Genomic DNA, 21050 nt, shown 5'->3' on the forward strand with positions numbered 1-21050 from the left:
TATCAAATCGTGGTCGACGAACCACTTCACGCTGACCTTCACGAACGATTTCACGAATAACCCGCTCACTCGCGTCAGTGATTCCGAACTCGCGGGCCTCGCTGAGTAGCAGGCTTGGAGGTGGTCCCAGGAATCTTGAAATTGTTCTGGTACTTGCTTTCGATTGAATTCCACCATCGAGTGTCTGCTTGGAAGCTTTTAGCGCGTTTACATCGCGAAGCTACCCATTCGTCCTCTGAATCGAGAGTTAAAAGTTGCGTTATCTTCTGTTTTCTTGGCATGATCTCTCAAACTCGACAGTGGAGTGAAAGGTGACTCTGAATTATAATGGGCATGATTGCCCGTGCAACCGAGCAATGTACTGGATTGTTGTTTCGTTTTCCAGATACATGTAGAGTGCTCGTGTGAACTTCCCCAACAATTGGTTTGGGCTTGTACCATCGCTGTAATTCAAACCCAAAGTGTGCACCCTAGTTTGAAGCCACCACCTTGGAGCCGCTCTCATCGAGGAAACCAGTAAGCTTAACTGATGCATCCCAATAGCTGGCAATCCCGTGCTGCCAATCTTGCTGCGGATCGCAGAAGTCCAAGCACGTCAGTCAATTTGCTTTTGCCGTGCCACCCGTGGCCCACCACACGTGTACAGTGCCAATGGCGCTGCCATATTATAGGCGCAGCACCTCGACATTCTGTCGGCGGGAACCTGTCGATCGCAGCGAGCGGGCAGTCACGTTTGTCAGTCGTCTATCCACCGCGTGACGTCATACACGTACTGGTACAGTATAATAGACTGTAGCCCAGGGCATTGCTCGTCATCTTGTCAGCACCATTGTTGAGATCACGAGATTTTGCGAGGGCCTCCTCGCGGTATCCGGATACATGCGCAGGAGACCGACCTTGCTTCCCCATTGAGGAAAGTCGATTAGCTTCGTCTCAAGAAAGCCTCGCGCCTCTCGGTCTCTGTTATTTCTCACATGATACCATGCGATGATCTGTCAATCCCGAATCTTGTCGTCCCTGTTGTTCCCCTGGGCGAATTCCTCCTGGCACACCATTCCCGTTTTTCCTGCCAACCCAACAAGAACAAGATGCCGATCCGCGTTGCTAACACCGAGCCGAAGCTTCCTCCTCGTGACCAGCTTCCGTCAATGTAGGACCTGTTACTTCGTCTGCTGAGGGATGAAACATTAACCCTGTGGAACCTGCTCTTCATGAAAATGCAGTGGCGAGAAGTGCTTCCAGTTTGTGCGTGAGAATGCGACCGCGGGCGACCCGAAGTCCGTGCTGGACGCGATCGACACGTTCGGCTACGAGCACCAGTGGATGATGTGTGTTGGCGACGTGAAGGGTGAACTCTTGGATCAGGAGGTCACCAAGCTCAAGCCCAAGGTGCGTCGTCACCCCAGGATACCGTGCTGGCCGTGGTTGTTCTGACTGCTTGGATTTCATTGCCAGATTCTGGCAGAGCTGGGCGGATTTTTCGGCTACAGCGCCATCCGCTTCGCAAACAAATTGCGCGAGCTCTCCGGCCCAGTTGTGCACGTTTACTCGTTTGAGATCTCCCCCCAGTTCGCTGCTATTGCTACCAAGGTACGATCATGCACTTGCCGAGCGCTTGGAAACACTTGGTTCTGACGAGCACTGAGGGATATCTTGCAGATGATTGACTTCGCTGGCCTCTCCGAGATCGTAACCATTTTTGTGGGAACGTTTGAAGACAAGTACGCGGACCTCAAGGCGCTGGGTGTCGACCACGTGGACGTACGTTACCATTTCCATGCTGTACCACAACTTGGGAGTCATCCTGATGTCGATGCTGTACTGCTGTTATCGCAGGTTTTCTTCCTCGACCACGACAAGAAAAGCTACAAGAGCGACATGCTGGTCATTGAGAAAAGCGGTTTGCTCCAATCGGTACGAACCGTTATCCATCGCGAATTGGTAGCAGCGAATGACTGACGTTCAACTGCGTGGTCTGTTAACAGGGGTCCGTGGTGATGGCCGACAACGTTGTCTTCCACCAGATCAACGACTACCTCGAGTACATCCGTGCGCACGCCAACTTCACGTCCGTCTTGTACGAGTCGTACCTGGAGTACTCCGATCTCAAGGACGGCCTTGAGGTGTCCACTTACGTAGCGTAAGCAGAAGTGGTTTTGTCGCTCGCTAAGTGTGTTGCAGTTTGCTTCGTTTCTTCGTGAAGACAGTTCCAATGCCAAATGTTCTAGTGTTTCAGTAATGCCTCAACTCGCTTCTCGATGGCAGAGCTACGACTCGTTTGTGGAAGAGTTGTAGCAGTGGCTTTGAATCGTTGGGAACGAGGTAGTGGGTCCAGGCTTGTGAGGCTGTACGCTACCGGTCTTGGATCAGTTTTTGCGATACACATGTTCGTCAACGCACCAGTGCTAGCGCTCTTTTCCAGATCACCTCCTGCTACGGATTTGTGTCGAAGTGGTGCAAGCTTCTGCTGCAATCTGGTTGCGACCACCCGGCGAAGCTTTTGTCTCTTTCCTTGCAGGGTGAGCCGCCTCTCAGTTATGACAGATATGGAGTCATCATGACCACCAGGTACGCCCCCAGGACAGTTTTTTGGCGGAGAGAGGAGTTGATGCATCTCCTTCAGACGTTGGGCTTCATCCTGAACGAACTCGAGGTGCTCTTCACTGGGGCCAGCGAGTAAGATGGAAGCAGCTCGAGGTGATCCGAATCCTTTCTTCTCACTGAGAGTCTCTAGGAGGTACTGAAAAGACTTGAGTTCTTGTGGATCCGCAGCTACTGTCTTTGTTGTGTCCCCCCCAGCTTCATTCGCATTCGTGGTATCCTCTTCATCACTTTCACCTTCGTTTTCATCCATCATGTGGCTGTCGCTGCCATGGCTAGCACACTGGCGACTAGCAATCTCTCTTTCCAGCTCATCTTTTGGAAGCATACTTCCCGAAGTTAAGCTGAAGGACTGTCCTTGAAATGACCTTGAGAGCATATTGAAGCGATCGATGAGATAGTCGACCGTCTGGATTGCTCGGGACGGCTGCATCTTTTGACCAGAGGACATCACGGCCAGCGTAAATGTCGTATCAGGCTCCAGAGCAACAACAGACAAGTAAAACTCAACACGTAGAGGCGTCACATCCAGTTGTTTCGGGTAAAAGGATCGTAACGATGCCGTGCTGGCGTTGTTCTCAGCGATTGCAGCAGCTTGTTCAGTGTGTGCCGCATTGGTTGACGCAGCCGTCACTACCCGAAGTAAATCGTGCGGATACAGCACTATTCTTTGACCTTCCCCGGAGTCCTTAGCCAGCCTTTCGGAAGACCGCCACATGAAGTCGGTGGCACAAGGGACTTTAGTATCCGTGGACATGAACACCTCTGCATCTCCGCGCAGGACGTGCATTTTTAACGTAACAATCGATCCATGACCATCGGGTAAATAGTAGAAGTGGAAGAATTCTGTCGCCGTCACTGCTGTGAGCTCTCTTTGCACGCTCACACCAAGCTGAAGCTCTTCCGTAAGTTGTCGACAGCTTTCCCGGTGAATTCTCCGCTGCCGGAAACTCGCATCCACGCCACCATTGGTTGCAGCCGTATTTGTACTAGACAACAAGACACTGGTCTGTCGCGAGCTTTGAAGGCGCAGTAGGTCCTGGTCTCTTTGCTCCTGCCACTTTTTGCGTAGCTTCCTCTGTCGCTCTTCAGCCTCCCGCTGTTCCGTTTGCTTCTTCTCTAGATCATGCCGCATCGTTGCAAACATCTTGGACTCGGAATCATCGAAAAACTGCTGCCATTTGTGCTGCCTGGCGCCTTCGGCCTCGGGGCTGAATGCGATGCCCTCGCCCAATACGTTCACTATTCGTTCTCCATAGAGAGCCCGTTCTGCGTCTTCATCCAAACGGGTGCGGCGGACAGGCTTACATAGCGCGTCAGAAATCCCACCCAGATCGTCCTCGGCTTCGTCTTGTATTGCCTCCAGGTCGCCCGAAAAATGGTAATCCAGAGAGTTGGCGTGCTTGTCTCTCTTAACGCGCTGCGTTGGCTGCAATTTATTGTCCAACCTTGACAAATGGGTGAGAGATGTCTGTGGTGATGAGGATAACGTGGGCGGGCTTAGCTGTGAAGCTGCAGCTGTGTTTACCTCGTCATCGCTGCTGTAAGTCGATTCATCCATCGCAAACCTGTCTACGCTGCTCGTCAGGGGTTTCTTTGACTCCGAGCTCTTTTCAACCTCGTCAGCGTCACTGTCGCTGTCGTCGTCTGGATTCCACATTGCCGTACGATAGGGATTATTCGTAACTGCGATGCTATGGAGGAATGTCGGCTGCTGGGAGAACCGGAAGGCGCGGTGGATTTGAATATCAACTTCTTTGATCACTTGAGGCGAGTGTGGCGGATCGACCGTGGCGTCCAATACGTCCTCTGTAACATCCTCTGTATCTTCCTCCAAGTTGACGGCAGGAGCTTCTTCCATTCGGGCAGGTGGCTCCTCTACTGGTGCAGGCCTGACTTCCTCGTTCACAACCTCAGCCTCTGCAACAACTTCGATTTCAATAACGGGTTCTGAGTAAAATTCGGGCTCAGGGGTAGACTCAACTTCGTCAACGACCACTACTTCCTCCACACTGGGCTGCACAACAATTGACTCCACTGTTGGTTCAACATGAACTTCCACCACTGGTTCTGGCTCAGGGGGACTTTCTTCGACGGGTATCGGGACAGATTCTTCAGGCTCCATTTGCTGACATTCCTCATCGGGTTGCTTATCGGGCTCCTCAATTTTCGGTTCATCATCGGAAACTTCGCTCTGGTTATCGTCACTTTCACTACCCGGTGGGATCTCATCACGTGTCGTCTCAACTGGAATGGTAGACGGCTGGCGAGATCGAGAGGACATCGTCTCCGCCTCAAGCTGTGTTGCCGTCTCTTCTAGTTTGAGTCGCTCGGAGACTGCACGTTGGAGCCCACGTGATGATGGCCTCGTGAGCAAATCGGTTCTTGAATTCGCTTGGGACAGTAATGCTGCTGTCTCAATCGTAGGCACCACAACAACTGCAGTTGTGCTTCGGCGCTTTTCTAACGCTGGCTTAGGAGATTCGGGCGGATCTGCCGCTACTTGGGTTTCTTCAGCGAGTGGAGGCATGTCTGCCATCGACACCAAGCTTCGTACAGAGAGCGCGCGCGTCAAAGACGGCGTTGTGGCGATAGGTATTTCCACTTGCTCTTCCTCACGTTGCAATACCGATTCATCGTAGACAATGGAATCCTCGTCGCTGTCTTCTTCCATTGGAATATTTCCTGCAATCTGTCTCGCTGAATATACTGCCATTTCATGAAGTCCACCCCCAACGCGCCTGCGCACTGGAGGCACCTGCGGAAACTGAATGTACATGTTTGTGTACGCCGTCGTAGAATCCCTAGAAGTAATCCCATTAAGTCGCCGCGAGTTTGCTTGTTGTATCCCTGCACAATTTCCATTGTTCATGTCGGCCGCTGATTGAAGATCGAAATTCCCCATGAAGGATACTCTCAAAGGTGCAACAGGTTTTGGTGTCGGTCCAGTAGACCGAACACCGCCAACTACCGGTTCCCGGCCACGACGACTTGAAGAACCATTCGAATCAAAATTCACCTCCACTGAAACTGGGCGGAAACGATCCAGCGCCGTCGTACTCGCTGTCTGCCGAGTTGCTGGCGTGGTGCCATCTAGAAACAGGCCGAGTCTCTTGGTTTCGTCGCTAGCGAGCAGCTCTTGGGTAGAAAGCGAACCCTTGAGTGTTTTGGCGATGTGAAATGTTCCATCGTGCAGGCCACCTACACGTCGGCGATGCTGGCGTTCGGCTTTCTGATCTAACGAGCTTTTCCCGACCTGAAGTCCTTTTGGCAGCAGAAGTGTACACGACAACTGCATGTAGCTCCACACCATGTCACTCAGCTCTGATGAGACTTCCAGTCTGTAGTCCCGACAAAAGATGGCATTTCGCAAAATTGAATCAAGCCGCGAGTCTTCATGCCCACAATGTAGAGCATGGTCCAGAAGTCCAAGTAGCACAGCTGCCCGTCGTGATTCAGGTCAACGAAGCGTTTTTTGGTGGCCAAAATGGCTTTCTCGAATTCTGTGACCTTCGACGCTTGCTCCACACGTTCCTCAGACCACAGATAACGCAGCTTGTACAACAGACTTTCAAAGTCGCTGATGGCCATCGCACCAACGCGCTCATGGTCATAAAACACAAAACAGCTCAGCAACAAGTGCAGCCTGTCTAATATGTTGCCTTCAATTGCTGCGCTCCGTTGTGGGTAGACGAACAACAATCTTTCCACGACGCGAAACTCGGAATTCTGTTGCTTCCATTCACCAACTAGAAGTCGTAAAAAGCGATGCAGTTCAATCCACATAGCAGGGCATTCCCCGTTGTCAACGTCTGGTGAATCCGACCTCAGGGAACGGGTGGGCAGTCGCTGCGCGTACTCTTGCATGAAAAGCATGATATTCCTTAAGAACCCTGGACTGACGAGTGGATACAGCAAATTGTCTTGCGCACAAAGGAGAGCGTGTTCAATCCGAACGAATTGCCAATGAGTCGTTCCATCTGTGGCTGGAATCACTTCAGCATTGGCAGGGGTATAGCTGCTTCCCGACTGGGGATCTCGTAGTCGACCTGAAAATGAGTCTCCATTTGCTACCATCCCTCGCGAATATAGCCACGCATAGCAGCAGACGCACAGTGCAACTAATGTACTTGGTGCTTGGTCGTATTCATCCCCATCATCCGGTGTATGGAGCCCCAGAAGTTCACCAAACACGGCGATAGCGTCATATTCGCGCAGAAAATGACACATGGACACGAAAAATAGTTTTAACTTCATCTCGACAGCGCTACGCATCCCGTAAGTAGCAATGAATACCTCGAACAGTGCACTGAAGACCGAGCATTCAGAAGAGCGCTCCTTCGTGGCGGAAGCAGTTTTGTACAACCGCGAATGAGCTGTAGCCGTGAGCTTGCTGTACACTTTGGCGATAATTTCAAACGTGGCTTGCCGTGAAAAGTGTGGTGCATACCCGACACGGTGGAGCTCAACTGTGTGCAATAATTTGTGGCAACTTTTGCACTTTTCCTTGCGTCGGGTACCGTCAGCTTTGTGATCTCGCGCCTTCTTGTCGTTATTTTTTACATCGTCTTTGCTACTCCACACGATACGCAGTCGAGGCGCTGGTCGGCACCAACAGTAACCTTTCGTCCAAAACTGCTGAAACTTCGGTGATAGGTGGATACCATTCACGAGTGCGTTCTCGGATATGTTCGTGCTGGATACACCGAGCTTCCGAGTGCGTTTGCGATGAGGAGCATCTATCACTGGTGTGGTAGTTTGAGTTATTTCGATTGGAGCAGCTTGAGCCATATCCATTTGATCCGGATCTGTTGCCTCAGCATCACCTTGATTGTTACTTTCACCGCCGTCATTTTTGTTATCGTCACCCTTGTCATCACTATCATCGCCGTCACCGCCATCTTTTTCTTTGTCGTCGTCTTCTTCCTCGCTGAGATTCCGTTGGCTGGACTCAACCGACGGGGTGTTGGCAGAAACAGAGTTCGCATTTTCATCGAGGAGAATGTTCACAGGTATTTCTCGTGGCGTGCTGTGTCGGGAGATTGTAATACCTTCGATGGATGGTGATTCAGATATCCCGTCGTCTTCTTTTGGCATAGAGCTGGAGGAATTCTGCATCTTAGCGTTGAAGAAGCCAGTATCATCAATAGACAGAGAATCCTCATTAAATTCTGTTGTATCTCGCATGTTAGGAGTGTGCACAACGAGGCTGTTAGTCGGGCTGGATGGTGGTTGATTCTGCTCACGGTTCTCATGCTTTACACGGGTCTCCTCCCACTGAACGTACTTTTCGCCGAGCAAATTGTATGTTACCACTGGTTTTCGTCGAGCTTGTTTTCTCTCACGCATACGTTGCGCGCGTGCTTTCTCTTGCTTTAAGGTACGGGCCATCGTTGGTGCATCGCATGACTGGTTGGAGACTATTGACACTGCAAACAGAACTCTCAAGATCTGAAGAGCTTCTTCGGAATCCACACGAGCTTGGTCAGTTAGTTTCAGATCCTTTAGACTTTTCGCGAGCACAAATCCTGGCCGTTTGATACTCGGCAGCTCCGGTCGTAGAGCCAAAAGATGCGTTATACGATTAGCTGCCATTGTACCGCCGGTGCCATGACGAGCAATGTAGTCTTGCAGATATTCGCGTAACACTTCATCATTGACCAAAGGGCGTTGAAGCTTATCGGAGCTCTTGCTCTCTCGAATGTACCTTGGCACCTTGATGGTTCTTTCGTTTTGAGATCTGAATTGACCTTCATCTTGCTCTAACGCTCTTGTTACTGGAACACTGTCAGCTGCATTCTCAGGGAAAACGGCACTGGGAGAGGCAGCTTCACGATGTACCACCACAGAGGGGACGTGTAGTGTCAAATACTCGTCTACCGAACGAGATGTAGGATGCGGCGGTATGGTTCCTTCGGTAGAGTCCTCAACGGATCGGGTTGTAGGGGTGCTGGGGTATTCATCATCATCTGAGGGTGGATTGCTACAGCTGAAGATCGGTGCTGCTCATTTGGTAAGTTATCAGTCTCGACACGAGCCTTCATCAGGTACTTCATATCACTTTTGCTACTTGGGGCAAACGAAAACTTACAAATCTCGTGGGCTAACGCGACAATTGCTTGCTCTTTCACCAAAATCATGTCGACGATCGCGGCACCAATATCAAAGTATCGTTTCTCCTGCACTGTACCTGACGCTGTGATTTGCCATTGAATGACTGTCATATCCAGGGAACAGCTTAGAAATTCTGTCAATCCGGCGGGAACTAGCTCGCTCGAAATGCGACAGATCTTGGAAACACGTCGCTCATGCTTCGTCGAGGCTTCCAATCTTTGAAAAGATACGCGTTTATAATCAACGTGCCAAACGGCTAATCGGCCATCTTCATACCCGACGCTCACATACAGCGGCGCTCCGACCGCTTTCGCTGGGCTTTCCATTAGTTCTATACACGACGGGGCCGCTGGGTATCCTTCAACAACACTGTTGACATACCCAATCATCTTCAGCGACGGAATTTTCCACAGCTTGATGATACCATCGGCACCTACAGACCCCATTAAGGCTCGGTCCCCACGAACTTGAGCATCAATACGCGTGAGTTGGACTACGTGGGATGAGTGAGCAACTGGGACTCGTACGTTCGCTTTTTGGACCGACTGAAATGTTAAATTACCATCCCATAGGACGTCTGCACTCCACCCAAAGAGTTTCCCGCTCTCTGTTCCAACAACAATGAGCGTTCTACATGTCTGATCCTCAGCAGCATCAGAATAGTTACTACTTCTGTAGGTTGTGGGGTCGGTAGTATGTTGTTGAGAGAGATGTTCGAATGACCGATACGACAAAAATCCTGTTTCTGCGGCTTCGTCCAGAGATATCGTTTCTTTGGAAACTACAGCACGTTGAAAGGTGACGACGGAAAGAGCGCTGATCTGGTCTTTCAGTTGACTGTCGTGAAGTTTTAACACATGCCTCTCATGGACCACATCGTACACATCCACTACTCCATTGCTCCAAGCAAGGACCACAAAAGATAACTGCATGCAAGCGTTCGTCACTGTCTCCATGGAAGATACGTGTGCTGAGACTGCCGATGCCTGCGGTGAAATAAATAATAGCTTGGTAGTAGACGACGCCTGAGCCTCATCCAGCGAGAAGACCCGGAGTTTGCACGCCGCGGTGCTGCCCAAAGAGAGCACTTTGCACTCATCCTGCTGTCCAATGGCCCGGACCGCAAAGACTTCTTCAATGGAAGCAAATTCTTGCATAACGTAGAGAGCTGTCTGGACTTTTAACACGTGGATAACATCTTCGCGCACTACCAACAAGAGGTTCTCCAAGCAGCTACCCATGTCGATAGTAACACACATGGTCAGAGTCTTGAGCGGAGGCCCTAACGTGTCTTGACTTGTGAACTTCCTGGGGCTTCCTTCTTTTCCCATCTGATCCTTCCCTCCAGCGTGGAAATATCCGACGAGACTCAGCCTTGGATAGCGATGTTCTCCAGAAGTGGAGGCGTCATTGTCATTTCCAAACATTTTTCGGTCCACTGAAAACTGCCAATGTCGTACGTCCCCTGTATCTCTCCCGACCGCGATGACAATCACGTCTGCTGATCCAGACGTTGTAACCAGGTCGCCAGACGAATCAAGTGCGGAAGTTGTAGCGACTTCAATAGACGAGATAACTTCCGCCTGAGCGTCAGTGACATCGACTCCCGTAGGATCGTACGGGTCTGCGTCGATAGTAAACAACGCGGATCCGTTTGTTCCACTGCCGTTTACATTCCACACCTTCAAGCCGCCTCTATGACACCCAGCAAGCAGCCAATCTCCACACGGGGACAACGCCATCGCAGTGATCCTCTCTCGAAGCATCACTCTCCTCACCAGAACAAACCTGCCCCCGTTCGCCTCGTTCTGTCTCCACTCTAGCACTGCACTCGTCGTGTCTACCGAACTGCAGCAGTCACTTGCAGCGCCATACAACCCCCGCATTCCTCTAGAGCCGCAAATCAACTGCAGTCTGTCTGGATGGAGCAGCGCAGCGCGCGTGTTCTCAATGAACAACAGCGTCTTCGGCTGCAGAGCGAGAGCCGCTGGCCACGTCGTCTGTCGATCGTCCAGTCTCTTTGACAATTTCAGGATCTCCACCACGTTTTTCGGAGTGCTCGGCAGCATTTGTCCGATTTCCTGTCGCTCCGTCAAGTGACTGGCGAGCGCCAACCGGTCCGTCAACGGGTCGTAGTGTGCGCACAGCAGCGAGTGCGTCTCTGGACCTGAATACACGAGCAGTTTGCGTAGTGTCGCCGGTTCCAGTAGCACGACGAAATGTTTCGTGGTCTTGGGGACCTTGATGGACCCTTTTTGGCGCTTGGCCTCGCTGTAGACGCACACAAAGACGTCCAATGTGGGCGAGTACTGCAGCAGCATACTGGGCACGACCACTTCCACTTGCGGCAGCTGGCGCAACTTCTCCTGTGCCACCTGAAGTTGCTGCAGCTCAAAGAAAGAGGACTGTCTACGTCCTTGCGTTGCAGCAGTAGGACCTTGTGCTGCAGAAGTTGTGTTGCTTGAAGCGGCGATGTCTTCCGCGTCAAAAAGGGGTACGCTCTTGAGCTCGCGCCGCAGCGAGAACAGCCGCAAAACGTGCGGCCGCAGCGGGTGTGAGTCGAACGTCAGCACATGGTGCCGCCGCGTGTCGTACGCTGAGGCGCGCAAGCTCAACCCACTCGCCGAGAGCTGGTGCCGCAACTGCAGCGTCTCCTTGGCGCGCATACCTGTAACTTCAACTTTCACTTTAGTGTTTTCTACCCTCCTATCAGTGCCATAGGTACAAAAATCAGGTTTATGCCCCGGCTATGGTTACAATATCACCTTAGACATGGATACACTTCATTTGCGGTCATGCGGGACGGTCGATGGAGGCGCCGCGCGGCATGTGCGCTGCTCCTGGCGCTCCCAGTGAAGGAAGCTCAGGTGGCCGCTGCCCACGTGAAGTTGCATCAGTTGCATCTGCGCCAGAGCAGCCAGAAGACGACGGAGCAGTAAATGATCTGGTTTTGGGGGATATTAGCTGGGGTGGAGAGATGTCCTAAGTGTGGATTTTTGCATGTGGAAAAGGAACTGGACGACATGGAGTCAAGTGGAGGGGAATTTGACATCCTCGACGGAAACTTTGTGAGTGGGAAGAGAAGAGTGTGGAGAATGGGGGGAGACTGACGCACTTTTGGGTGCACGTAGAGACGTGTCGTCGATGCAGTTGGGGACAATTGTGTTTACGGACACACACGAGGAGCTGCAGACTTTGTACGGCCTGTGGATGCAGTTAAGAAGGTTTCTGGGATACTGATTTGGGTATGGTGGTTGCTTTAGGACGTGCTCGAACGCGTCACTGACCCAGCTGAGCGCCAACATGACGTACTTGGAGACGCTGAACGCGTCGCACAATTTCTTGTCGTCGTTCGAGGAGATTGAGCTGCCGTCCACTATTGTGACGCTGTGAGTGCTGGATTGAGTGGTGGATTTGTGGATGAAGACTGAATTGTGATGTTTTTGCTAGGGACTTGTCGGGGAACCAGTTGGCGGACTGGAAGAAGTTTGAGCTGCCTCGAGACTTGCAGATTTTGTACGTGACAATAGATGCAAGAAGGAGAAAGTTCTGTTTTGCTGACCTTGTGACGGGAGTGCGTTCGACGGTGGTTTGCAGGAACGCCAGTCATAATGCTATTGAAGACGTGTCGGGCTCCAATTTGTCGTCTGCAACGGACCTGGTCTTGATGTACGTGCTATCTCGCTTGTGTTGCCAACCAAAGTTCGCTTTTTGATACGCTTTACTTCGCTCTTTCGTCGCAGTGATTTGTCGTCCAACAAATTGACAACTATCGTAGGTCTGATATTCCCGAACAACCTTACCGCCCTGTACGCCCAGTTTCATGTGTAAACTCGACTCGTTGGAGTACTTAGCTTATGTTGCGAATGTTTGCAGGGATCTGAGCAACAACAGCATCGACACGTTTGAAGTTCGCGAGACCGACCTGGCGCTGTTGTCGAGCCTCTCCTCGTTCAAGATGGATGATCTCGAGCAATCCAGCTGTCCAACCAGTGGGGCGACTACAGCAACTATTGGCAACGTCGAAATATGCGTTGTATCCGGTACGTGCTCGCCTGCATTTAGCAGCCTAGAGTGCACTTTTCTGACGTCTTGCTTTCATGTCATGCGCAGACACCGTGTTTCAGACAGCTTACTTCCGCACTAAGAGTGGTAAGTGTCGTTCCCAACGTTTCTCTGGGCTTATTCCTTCCTTTGACTCTACCATCTAACATTCAACCCGGTATTGCTGCACGACAGCATGGCAAGCGGATAAGAGTATCGTGTACTTGAGTGTGGTCGTGAGCGCCTTGATAAGCCTTTGGTTTGTGGTGCTCCTTGTGGGTCATGCCATTCAGGGGCGCCGGAAAAAAGTCCATAAAGACGAGGAACAGCGCGACACTGTGGAATTGTCATCTCTCACGGCGTCCAGGCACTGGTCGCTGTCGAAAGAAGAGGGACTACCCAACGATGTGCGCTTCGACGAAGAGTTCACGTCGTTCCGGATCGACCCGTCAGACGTGATGCAAGTACGCACGCTGGCCCACGGCAATTTTGCGATGACATCACTCGTCTATCTCGGCGACAAGCAAGCTGTCATGAAGAAGGTTTCGGTTCACAATAAGGGTCAGGATCGGGACCAAATGATAGCGTTCATGGATGAAATTCGCGTGTGTGCAAAGTTGGACCACCCCAAGGTGGTGGGGTTCCTCGGAATTATGTGGGCCAGTCTCTCAGATCTTTCGGCAATCGTGGAGTACGTTCCCAAGGGTAGCCTTGCGATGTACCTGAAAGAGAAGAAGTCATCGCGCAAGACGTTTACATGGATGGAGTCAACCAGCGAATCCCCAAGCAAGCACTCGCTGGCGCTGCAGATTTCCGAGGCCCTCGTGTATCTGCAGAGCTTTGCACCTCCGGTAATCCACGGTTATCTAAAAGCCGACAGCATTCTACTCGGACCTGCGTGGGAGATCAAGCTCAATCGACTTGGGTACAAGTTGGACGCATCTTCGTTATCGATTGAGGATCGCGCATGGATTGCACCGGAGGTGCTGGCGAGTGGGGAGTTTGATGAAAAGTCGGACATCTACTCGTTCGGAGTGGTGCTATCGGAGCTAGATCGCTGCAAGCTGCCTTTTTCACGCAAGGCTTCACGAAGACTGAGCGTCGAAGATGGAACTGCACCCAAGCCCAAATTCCGTGAAGACTGTCCACCTGACATTCTGGAGATAGCGCAGAAGTGTCTGCAAGACGCTCCTGCCGACCGCCCCACGGCCATGGAGCTCCATTACTCTCTCCGACAACTGCAGCGTCAAAGTCAAGACCAGCGAAGAACTTCAGCCGACGTGTAGTGAACAGCATTTTAGCAGGAAGTTGAGTTGTAGATAGGAATGTAAAACAACGATTACGTTGAAGTGTGCATACTGTGTGGTACATGCAGCCAAACAAAGCAACTTCCTTAGTGCCCTGGGTAGGATAGAAGCAGCATTCATTGAAGCGTAGCCATTTTCGGTGGGATCGTTGCGGTGGCCGATGTAATGGATACATCCTTCTACAGCCCAATTACATTTTATAAGCTGACGCTATGCTGCAGCAGTCTACGCGATCGGCACAGGTTCGACACCTCTATTATAATCGAAGCCATTAGTCTCGTAAAAGCGGTGCTGACACGCTACGGCAGACACATTTGGGCGCCTCAACCAGAGAAACAGGTTTTCATACTCGCGTGGGCTTACATAGCTCAACGCAGCGAAAGATGAAATGAAATTGAGGACAGATGACAAGTTTGAGTCGGTTCACTCAGCGTTCGTGTCGTTGAGCATGGATCCGCGATCCAGCAGCGTGAACCTCCAAGTCCTTGAGGCTGCTTCTGCGGTTTCAGCTGGGGTCCCGGCGCACTTGTATTTCGCCGCGAGAACTGGTCAAGTAGAGTCGTAGCAATTCGGAGTCTTTCTCGATGCCATGGTGCAAATCTAGCGCTGTCCCCCCTCACGACTTTGGAGCTCGCGGGGTTGCTCGCCGAGCAATGCTCGGTACAGCACCTGTACATGTAGAAGCAAGAAATCCGATTACTAGTAGATAGGCCGTCGATAGTCGACTCGATGGCGCCTTGCACCACGTTGAAGCGTGTATCGGTGTACGGTACAACCTCCGATTTGGGGCGATTGGGGCTGTGGTGAGCCGTTAATTACGGTCCGTAATAGGGACTACCTATTAGGGAGTACTGGTACGATTACCCGTCAAACCGCAAGGACAGCCGCGGCTGTCCAAAAGAAACGTCCGCCGTCGATGTTCGAGATAGGATTGGACGCTGGGAAGCCATAATGAGGAGCTCTCTAGGATCTCCTATCGGGCTTTGACTCAAGGTCTACTCGATGCTACAACATCGACTATCGCCGCTACAAACAACAGAGGGACAATGCAAACCGGAGAAACTTCAGATAATCTTGCTTTGTTTATACGGAGGGCGGTTTGAGTTGGTGCCAAATTTCGTACTGCAATAGCGACCATCGGAGTAACAGTTTGCCTTGAGCACATGTCGAGCACTCAATTTGTAATGCTGACAATTACTTGGTAGTACTAGTACAAAACCAACTGGAAAATGCCGTGACTACATAAGTATTTTCAAACTCGCACTCTCGAAACTGTTCATTGTATTCGAACGCACAGCAATGCTTTGCCGATGAAGGTGGATTGGAAAAACTCGATCGTGTCTTGAGCTCACTATGGGGCAAAGCTCCAAGAGAGGCAGAGATTACTACACGGCACCAAGACAGTGCAATTCTCCACCGCTTTGCTTGAACTGAACGATAGTGAGGCGAGCAATTCCCGTACAAACTCCTGCAAACCCCATCCGTCCCAGCTTCCGCTTATTCTCGGCCATCTGGATCTCTCAAACAGCAAAAGCCTCCTCGAGAGAACGGCCACGGCATACTCGAGCCAAGTACCAGTGACCATCTCATGAAAGCGCCACCTGGGATGCCAGAAAAAACTCAAACATTTCGCGCTTGTCATGCAACTTGCCCCGGATGCCTACAGTCTGGTTACAAGGGCCTGTTTGCAACAGTTCGTCGCTCAAACGACAAACCGCTCGCTAGGCAACAAGCAGCTTGGCTCGGTTTACCCACGCCACACACAGCGTCCCCGAACAGCTTTCGATCGAAAATGGTGCAGTGGACACTAGTGTGCGGAGTAGCGGCGCTGTATGCCGCTGGAACAGTGAAGGCTCTGCCTATCGAAGAGGACCCCTTTGAAACCCCGGATGAGCTGCTGACGCTAAACGATAACCACCGGCCCACGGTTCGTGGCTGTCGCTCGACAACAAGCCCACGTCCGCGACGTTGGGAACAGGTGAGACTGGCGCTGACGGTGAATACAACCCTGGTCAGCTGCACGCGTCCATGAAAATGAATCGCCGACTGGAGGTGACCAAGAGCACAGATATGAAGAAGCTTGAGACGTTCTTCGGACTTGAGCTGGAGACGGACATCACCAAGCTCCCGACCAAGTACCAGCACGATCCCATCCCGTGGCCTAGCAGCTACTGGCCGGTGTACGCCGACAGCATCAACTACAAATGGGCGAAGGGACAGCCCAGTCCCGCCGAGAAGTACGCGACAGCGTTCGGCCACGATGCCACCACTATGATGGACAAGATTTCAGCCAAGAACGGTATCGACTCGCAGACGACTCGCCGCAACTGCACGGCCGACGCCGAATGCAAGGACCTCAAGGACGGCAGCGTTTGTGCCAAGCGTGAGGGTAAGAAGGCAGGCCACTGTATCCCGACCTGGTTCGGTATTTGCCACGCCTGGGCACCAGCAGCCATCCTGGAAGCCGAGCCTGCTTGCGCTGTCGAGCGCAACGGCACGAAGTTCGAGCCGTACGATATTAAGGCTCTGATCACCCTGGCGTACGATGGTTCCAAGATCCCGACCATCTTCACGGGCTCTCGCTTCAACGGTAACGACAACGGCCCGAACAACACTGACGAGTACGGCCGCTTCACGGACGACCGCCGTCGTGATATCAGTCCTGGTTACTTCCACGTTGCCGTCACCAACATCATGGGCCGCTTCAACCACAGCTTTGTGCTCGACATCACCGCCGGTAACGAGGTGTGGAACCAACCCGCCCGTAGCTACGAGATCCTCCGCCTTTCATGGACTACCCCTACTGCCGCAGCGAAGAAGTACTTCAATGTTGACAAGTACCCGTTCAATGACGCTGCCACCAAGATCGCCGTTGTCACGACCCGATTCAGATGGATCGTCGAGTCCGGCGTGAACGGACCCCTGGTTTCCACGGGCATCGTCGACAAGTACACCACCAGCGCCGACTACGAGTACATTCTTGAGACGGACGAGACGTACCAGATTCTGGGCGGCGAGTGGCTCTCGGGCTCTAAGGCCAACCACCCCGACTTCATCTGGCTTCCCGCCAGCAAGCCTGACAACTCGACCGTCACCTCAGTCGGTCTTGTGTACTCGGAGATTGAGGGTCTGCTTGACGAATCTGTGAGTGGCGACTGCAAGCCGTCTTCCACGTCGACTACCGCTGCTCCGCGCCAGGAGGCAGTGTCCACGGCTACGTCTGCTGCCGCCTCAACTGAAAGCTCTGCTGCTGCTTCGGGTGAGAGTTCGACCCCTGCTTCTGGTGAGGGCTCTGCTGCCGCCTCGACTGAAAGCTCTGCTGCTGCTTCGGGTGAGAGTTCGACCCCTGCTTCTGGTGAGGGCTCTGCGGCTGCTTCGACTGAAGGATCAACCGCTGCTTCGGGCGAGAGCTCTGCTTCGGGCGAGGGCTCTGCTCCTGCTTCGGGCGAGGGCTCTGCTCCTGCTTCGGGCGAGGGATCCGCTCCTGCTTCGGGCGAGGGCTCTGCTCCTGCTTCGGGCGAGGGATCCGCCCCTGCTTCGGCTCCTGCTTCGGGTGAAGAATCAGCTGCTTCCTCCACCGAAGCCTCGACAGCTTCCTCAACGGAATCGTCCGCTTCTTCCTAGATTCGAAATCGAGTTCTTTATCTCTGTGCATATCAGGCGTACATCATGTCTTGTGTGGCGTGGTCTCCCACCTAAAGCGAGGCAATAAAGCATGTTTGTAGATGAAACAGAGCCTAGTGTGCCCAAACTTACCACTGGGCTCCTCATCTGCAAGCAAGCAATAAACTCAATGAGATCAGAGAGCCAACTCACGCGCTCGTACTCACGTGTCGGATCGACTCCGTCAGTGTAGCCTTTCGCGATGTTGTCAGCAATGCACCGGGAGAGGCTAGATCCTGAAGACTGCGCCAAAGCTCCTTCGCGCTGGGACGATCATCTGGGTCATAACTCAAGCACGTCCGTGCAAGGTCCAGGATCGCCCGCGGACAGTCCGAGTGAAACGCTGGCATCACACGCTTCTCACTCACAGCCAAGGCGAGTGTGGCATTCGATGACAACAAGCTCTTGACTTCCTCGTCGTCTTTGGCACTTGAACTTGATACGAAAGAGGTCATTCCAGAGGCAGAGTTCGAACTGGCGACACCCAGAGCGTACGGCCTGGTGCACGTGTCTAGCTCGCACATAACCACACCGAACGAATAGATGTCGGCCTTTTGGTCGTAGCGTCCACCTTTGATCACTTCTGGGGCGATCCATGCAGCAGTGCCCACCTCCGCCGTTTGGGGGCCACCAGTCGACACCCCTTTCTGGCCATCACGCTGCTTCCGCCCCTTGCTGACTCCGAAATCGCTGATCTTGGCCACCCACTTATTGCTTAGCAAGATGTTCTGGGCCTTCAAGTCGCGGTGCATGATCGGCTCAGCGAACGAGTGGAGATACACCAAAGCATCGGCAACATCAAGAGCCACCATCAGTTTGCTGTGCGTAAACGTAGAATCCTCGTCGGCGGTCCAGCTCCATCCTCGGCGTTGACTGTCCAGCATCTGCTGTCTCTCCAGAAACTGCGCCAGGTCACCATTGGGCATGTACTCGATCACCAGAGACAAATCAGCCAGCGAGGACCAGGCAATTCCGCGGAACGCAACAATTTTCGGGTGCTTCAGAATGGCGTACAGGCGGATTTCCCGCGTAAAGCGCTGCAGTTCGCGTACACTTTTGGACTTCTCAGGGGCCACTTGCTTCACCGCGACTTGTTCGTTCTTGGATTTCCATTTGGCGAGGTGTACAACACCTCCAGCACCCTTGGATAGCTGCTTCACAAATTGCAGGTCGTTTTGAGCAATACGATATCGCTCAAAGTCGGGGTCACCGCGCACGTCGTCTGTGAGAATAGCAGAAGTCATCTTCATCTTGTCGCTGTCGTCGTCGTCACTGCTGCTCTCGTTTGCCGCTTGCTCCGCTTTCACTTTTTCAGCCAGTGCCGCCTTTGTCCGACGTTCGTCGATAACTTTCCGCTTGATAATGAAGAGCATCAGCAGTACAAAGATTGCCGACGCGAGTGAAAAGAACAGGACCAGCAACGTAGTGAGCGAAGTTGACGATGAAATCTTCCCTCTCTTGTACTCCTTGTCGAACGCTTCGTCTACAACAGCAAATAGTTCGATATTAGCCTCGGTGCAACGCAGTGCTTCCCGCTGAACCTGAAGTGATCACCTGTCAGCACGCATAAAGAGTACGACGCATTTGCGATCAGCACCGCTTTCTGGGTGGCTCCATCGGAGCAGGAGCCTTCCTCAACAGCGAGAGAAGTGACATTGAAGGCTTCAAGTCGTTCTAAGACGGCCAAGTCCGACTTGCACACCTCGAACTCTGTGACACTGCTTCCATTCAAAAACCTAGTCACGTACGCGGCATATTTAGTAGAGCTCTTACACTCTTGTAAGTTGCATCAACAAGGTGGAGAACCTACAGAGTGCGCAGGTTGGGTGGGAACCGCACCCCTCGAATAGTGTTGATACTGTTTCCTGAAAAATCCCTACAAACGCAAAATGTCAGCCTTTTCACTTGAACGACCAACAGAGTTTCCAGTAGACCACGCACATGGTAAATGACCGCTCGCATGCGCTGAAATTTGCAGGCCCGAGCGTCACGATTGAGCTCCCCTGTGCAATGCTACAGACGCACAGGCATGACAACGTTATACACTTGTCGTCTCTCTCTCACAGAAATTGAACTCTCAACTTACAGCTTGGACAAGTCCGTCGGCGGTGTAAAATTCGCCCACTTTTCGATAGTCGTGAATGACACATCACTTCAACATCACCCAGCAAAGATCGAATTAGTGGATACTCAGCAAGTAACCCCCCCACTCAATCACTCAATCACTCATACAGCTGCCGCAGTGTGTCTGGGAACACGGCGTTCTCCATCGTCAGCAAACTGGTGTTTCTCGCGACCAGAATCTTCGGTCCGTCCTTGCTCTCCGACGAGAAGTTCGCAATAGGATTGCTCGAAACATCGCTAACCCGTCTCACCACAAGCACAACAGTCAGATCCTCCTCTCCCCACCAGCAGCGTAATTATTCATCACTCACAGCAGCTCCAAGTGTCTCCAGCTCTCTGGAACCTTGAGACTCGTGAGCTCGTTCTTACTCAGATACCTGCATGCAAATCACGCAGCAACCACCCCAATTAGCCCAATTAGCTTCTCTCTCATGGAAATTCGTCTCTTGAAGCTCTTACAGCTGCTCCAGATCCTCAGGAAGCTGCAGATCTTGCACGTCGTGGACGCTATTGCCCGTCAGGTTCCTGCAGCGTTCCACAACCCGTAACTTTTGTCAATATTTAATAGTTTAAGGCTATTCCAGCGTGACTATAACGCCAACGTACAGCACTGTCAGTGTAGAGTTGCCCAATGCTGCGGCTTGGATGCCTAGACCCGAAAGCGACGCCGGATCCACCTCCGTCACGTCGGAGCAGCTCTCGGCGTCCATTTCAGGCCGTAGACGGCGTTTCCGACGCGACGCGGAGGCCAAAAAGACCGAGGAGGAGGATAAAGAGACGTCGGACGCAGAGCAGCCGCTTAAGAGCGTGGGCGTCGAGGGGCACGCGCGAGGGCACACCACAGACGACATCGCGCCCGAAGTGATTCGCGGAATATGAACCCACTTTTGAATGAGTTGTAGTGTGGTTGACATAAAACAGAGTTAAAACAAGCATCCTAGTAATCAGATAGTACTAATATTAATTACATTTTGTTTTACTAGCTACTATTGTAGTATATATTTGGGTCGATCTGAAACTACTATCTAATATGGATTTATACTATTAGATTATTAGAAGTTAGTAGAATAAATTACTATCAGTCAAAGTACACTCAATCCCGACTTGTGCATCAGCACCCGCGCGCTGAAGAGACCTGCATTTGCGCAATCGCACCGCGCCGCTGACGCGGGTCGACGTGGCGCCGCGACCAATTCG

At 52.2% G+C, this 21050-nt stretch overlaps 5 protein-coding genes across 5 annotated transcripts; 2 read left to right on the forward strand and 3 right to left on the reverse strand.

The window, feature by feature from the left end:
* Nucleotides 1–1088: 1088 nt before the first annotated feature.
* KRP23_6791 (Catechol O-methyltransferase) lies at nt 1089–2144 on the forward strand (the record flags this gene model as incomplete). Its single annotated transcript, XM_067892023.1, has 6 exons — nt 1089–1150; nt 1224–1389; nt 1456–1590; nt 1660–1761; nt 1837–1914; nt 1986–2144. The coding sequence occupies 6 exons, from the start codon at nt 1089–1091 to the stop codon at nt 2142–2144; spliced, it is 702 nt and encodes a 233-aa protein (XP_067746325.1).
* An 80-nt stretch (nt 2145–2224) lies between these two features.
* On the reverse strand, nt 2225–5275 carry KRP23_6792 (uncharacterized protein; the record flags this gene model as incomplete). The annotated part of the gene is made up of 1 exon (XM_067892024.1): nt 2225–5275. One exon carries the CDS (start codon nt 5273–5275, stop codon nt 2225–2227), a length of 3051 nt encoding a protein of 1016 aa, XP_067746326.1.
* A 3885-nt stretch (nt 5276–9160) lies between these two features.
* Nucleotides 9161–11381, reverse strand: KRP23_6793 (uncharacterized protein; the record flags this gene model as incomplete). Its single annotated transcript, XM_067892026.1, has 3 exons — nt 9161–9208; nt 10176–10410; nt 10504–11381. The coding sequence occupies 3 exons, from the start codon at nt 11379–11381 to the stop codon at nt 9161–9163; spliced, it is 1161 nt and encodes a 386-aa protein (XP_067746327.1).
* Nucleotides 11382–11510: 129 nt separating this feature from the next.
* KRP23_6794 (Protein flightless-1) lies at nt 11511–14458 on the forward strand (the record flags this gene model as incomplete). Its single annotated transcript, XM_067892027.1, has 11 exons — nt 11511–11650; nt 11727–11783; nt 11847–11912; nt 11979–12104; nt 12166–12231; nt 12313–12384; nt 12459–12524; nt 12592–12758; nt 12829–12867; nt 12955–13477; nt 14434–14458. 11 exons carry the CDS (start codon nt 11511–11513, stop codon nt 14456–14458), a joined length of 1347 nt encoding a protein of 448 aa, XP_067746328.1.
* Nucleotides 14459–17280: 2822 nt separating this feature from the next.
* Nucleotides 17281–20704, reverse strand: KRP23_6795 (uncharacterized protein; the record flags this gene model as incomplete). Its single annotated transcript, XM_067892028.1, has 13 exons — nt 17281–17638; nt 17733–17761; nt 17823–17837; nt 17897–18164; nt 18744–19212; nt 19284–19465; nt 19540–19605; nt 19671–19742; nt 19816–19881; nt 19962–20090; nt 20165–20230; nt 20313–20378; nt 20460–20704. 13 exons carry the CDS (start codon nt 20702–20704, stop codon nt 17281–17283), a joined length of 2031 nt encoding a protein of 676 aa, XP_067746329.1.
* Nucleotides 20705–21050: the final 346 nt, after the last annotated feature.

This window comes from Phytophthora ramorum (genome assembly GCF_020800215.1).
Source record: "Phytophthora ramorum isolate Pr-102 chromosome Unknown Phyram_PR-102_s0005, whole genome shotgun sequence".
Classification (NCBI taxonomy): domain Eukaryota; phylum Oomycota; class Peronosporomycetes; order Peronosporales; family Peronosporaceae; genus Phytophthora; species Phytophthora ramorum.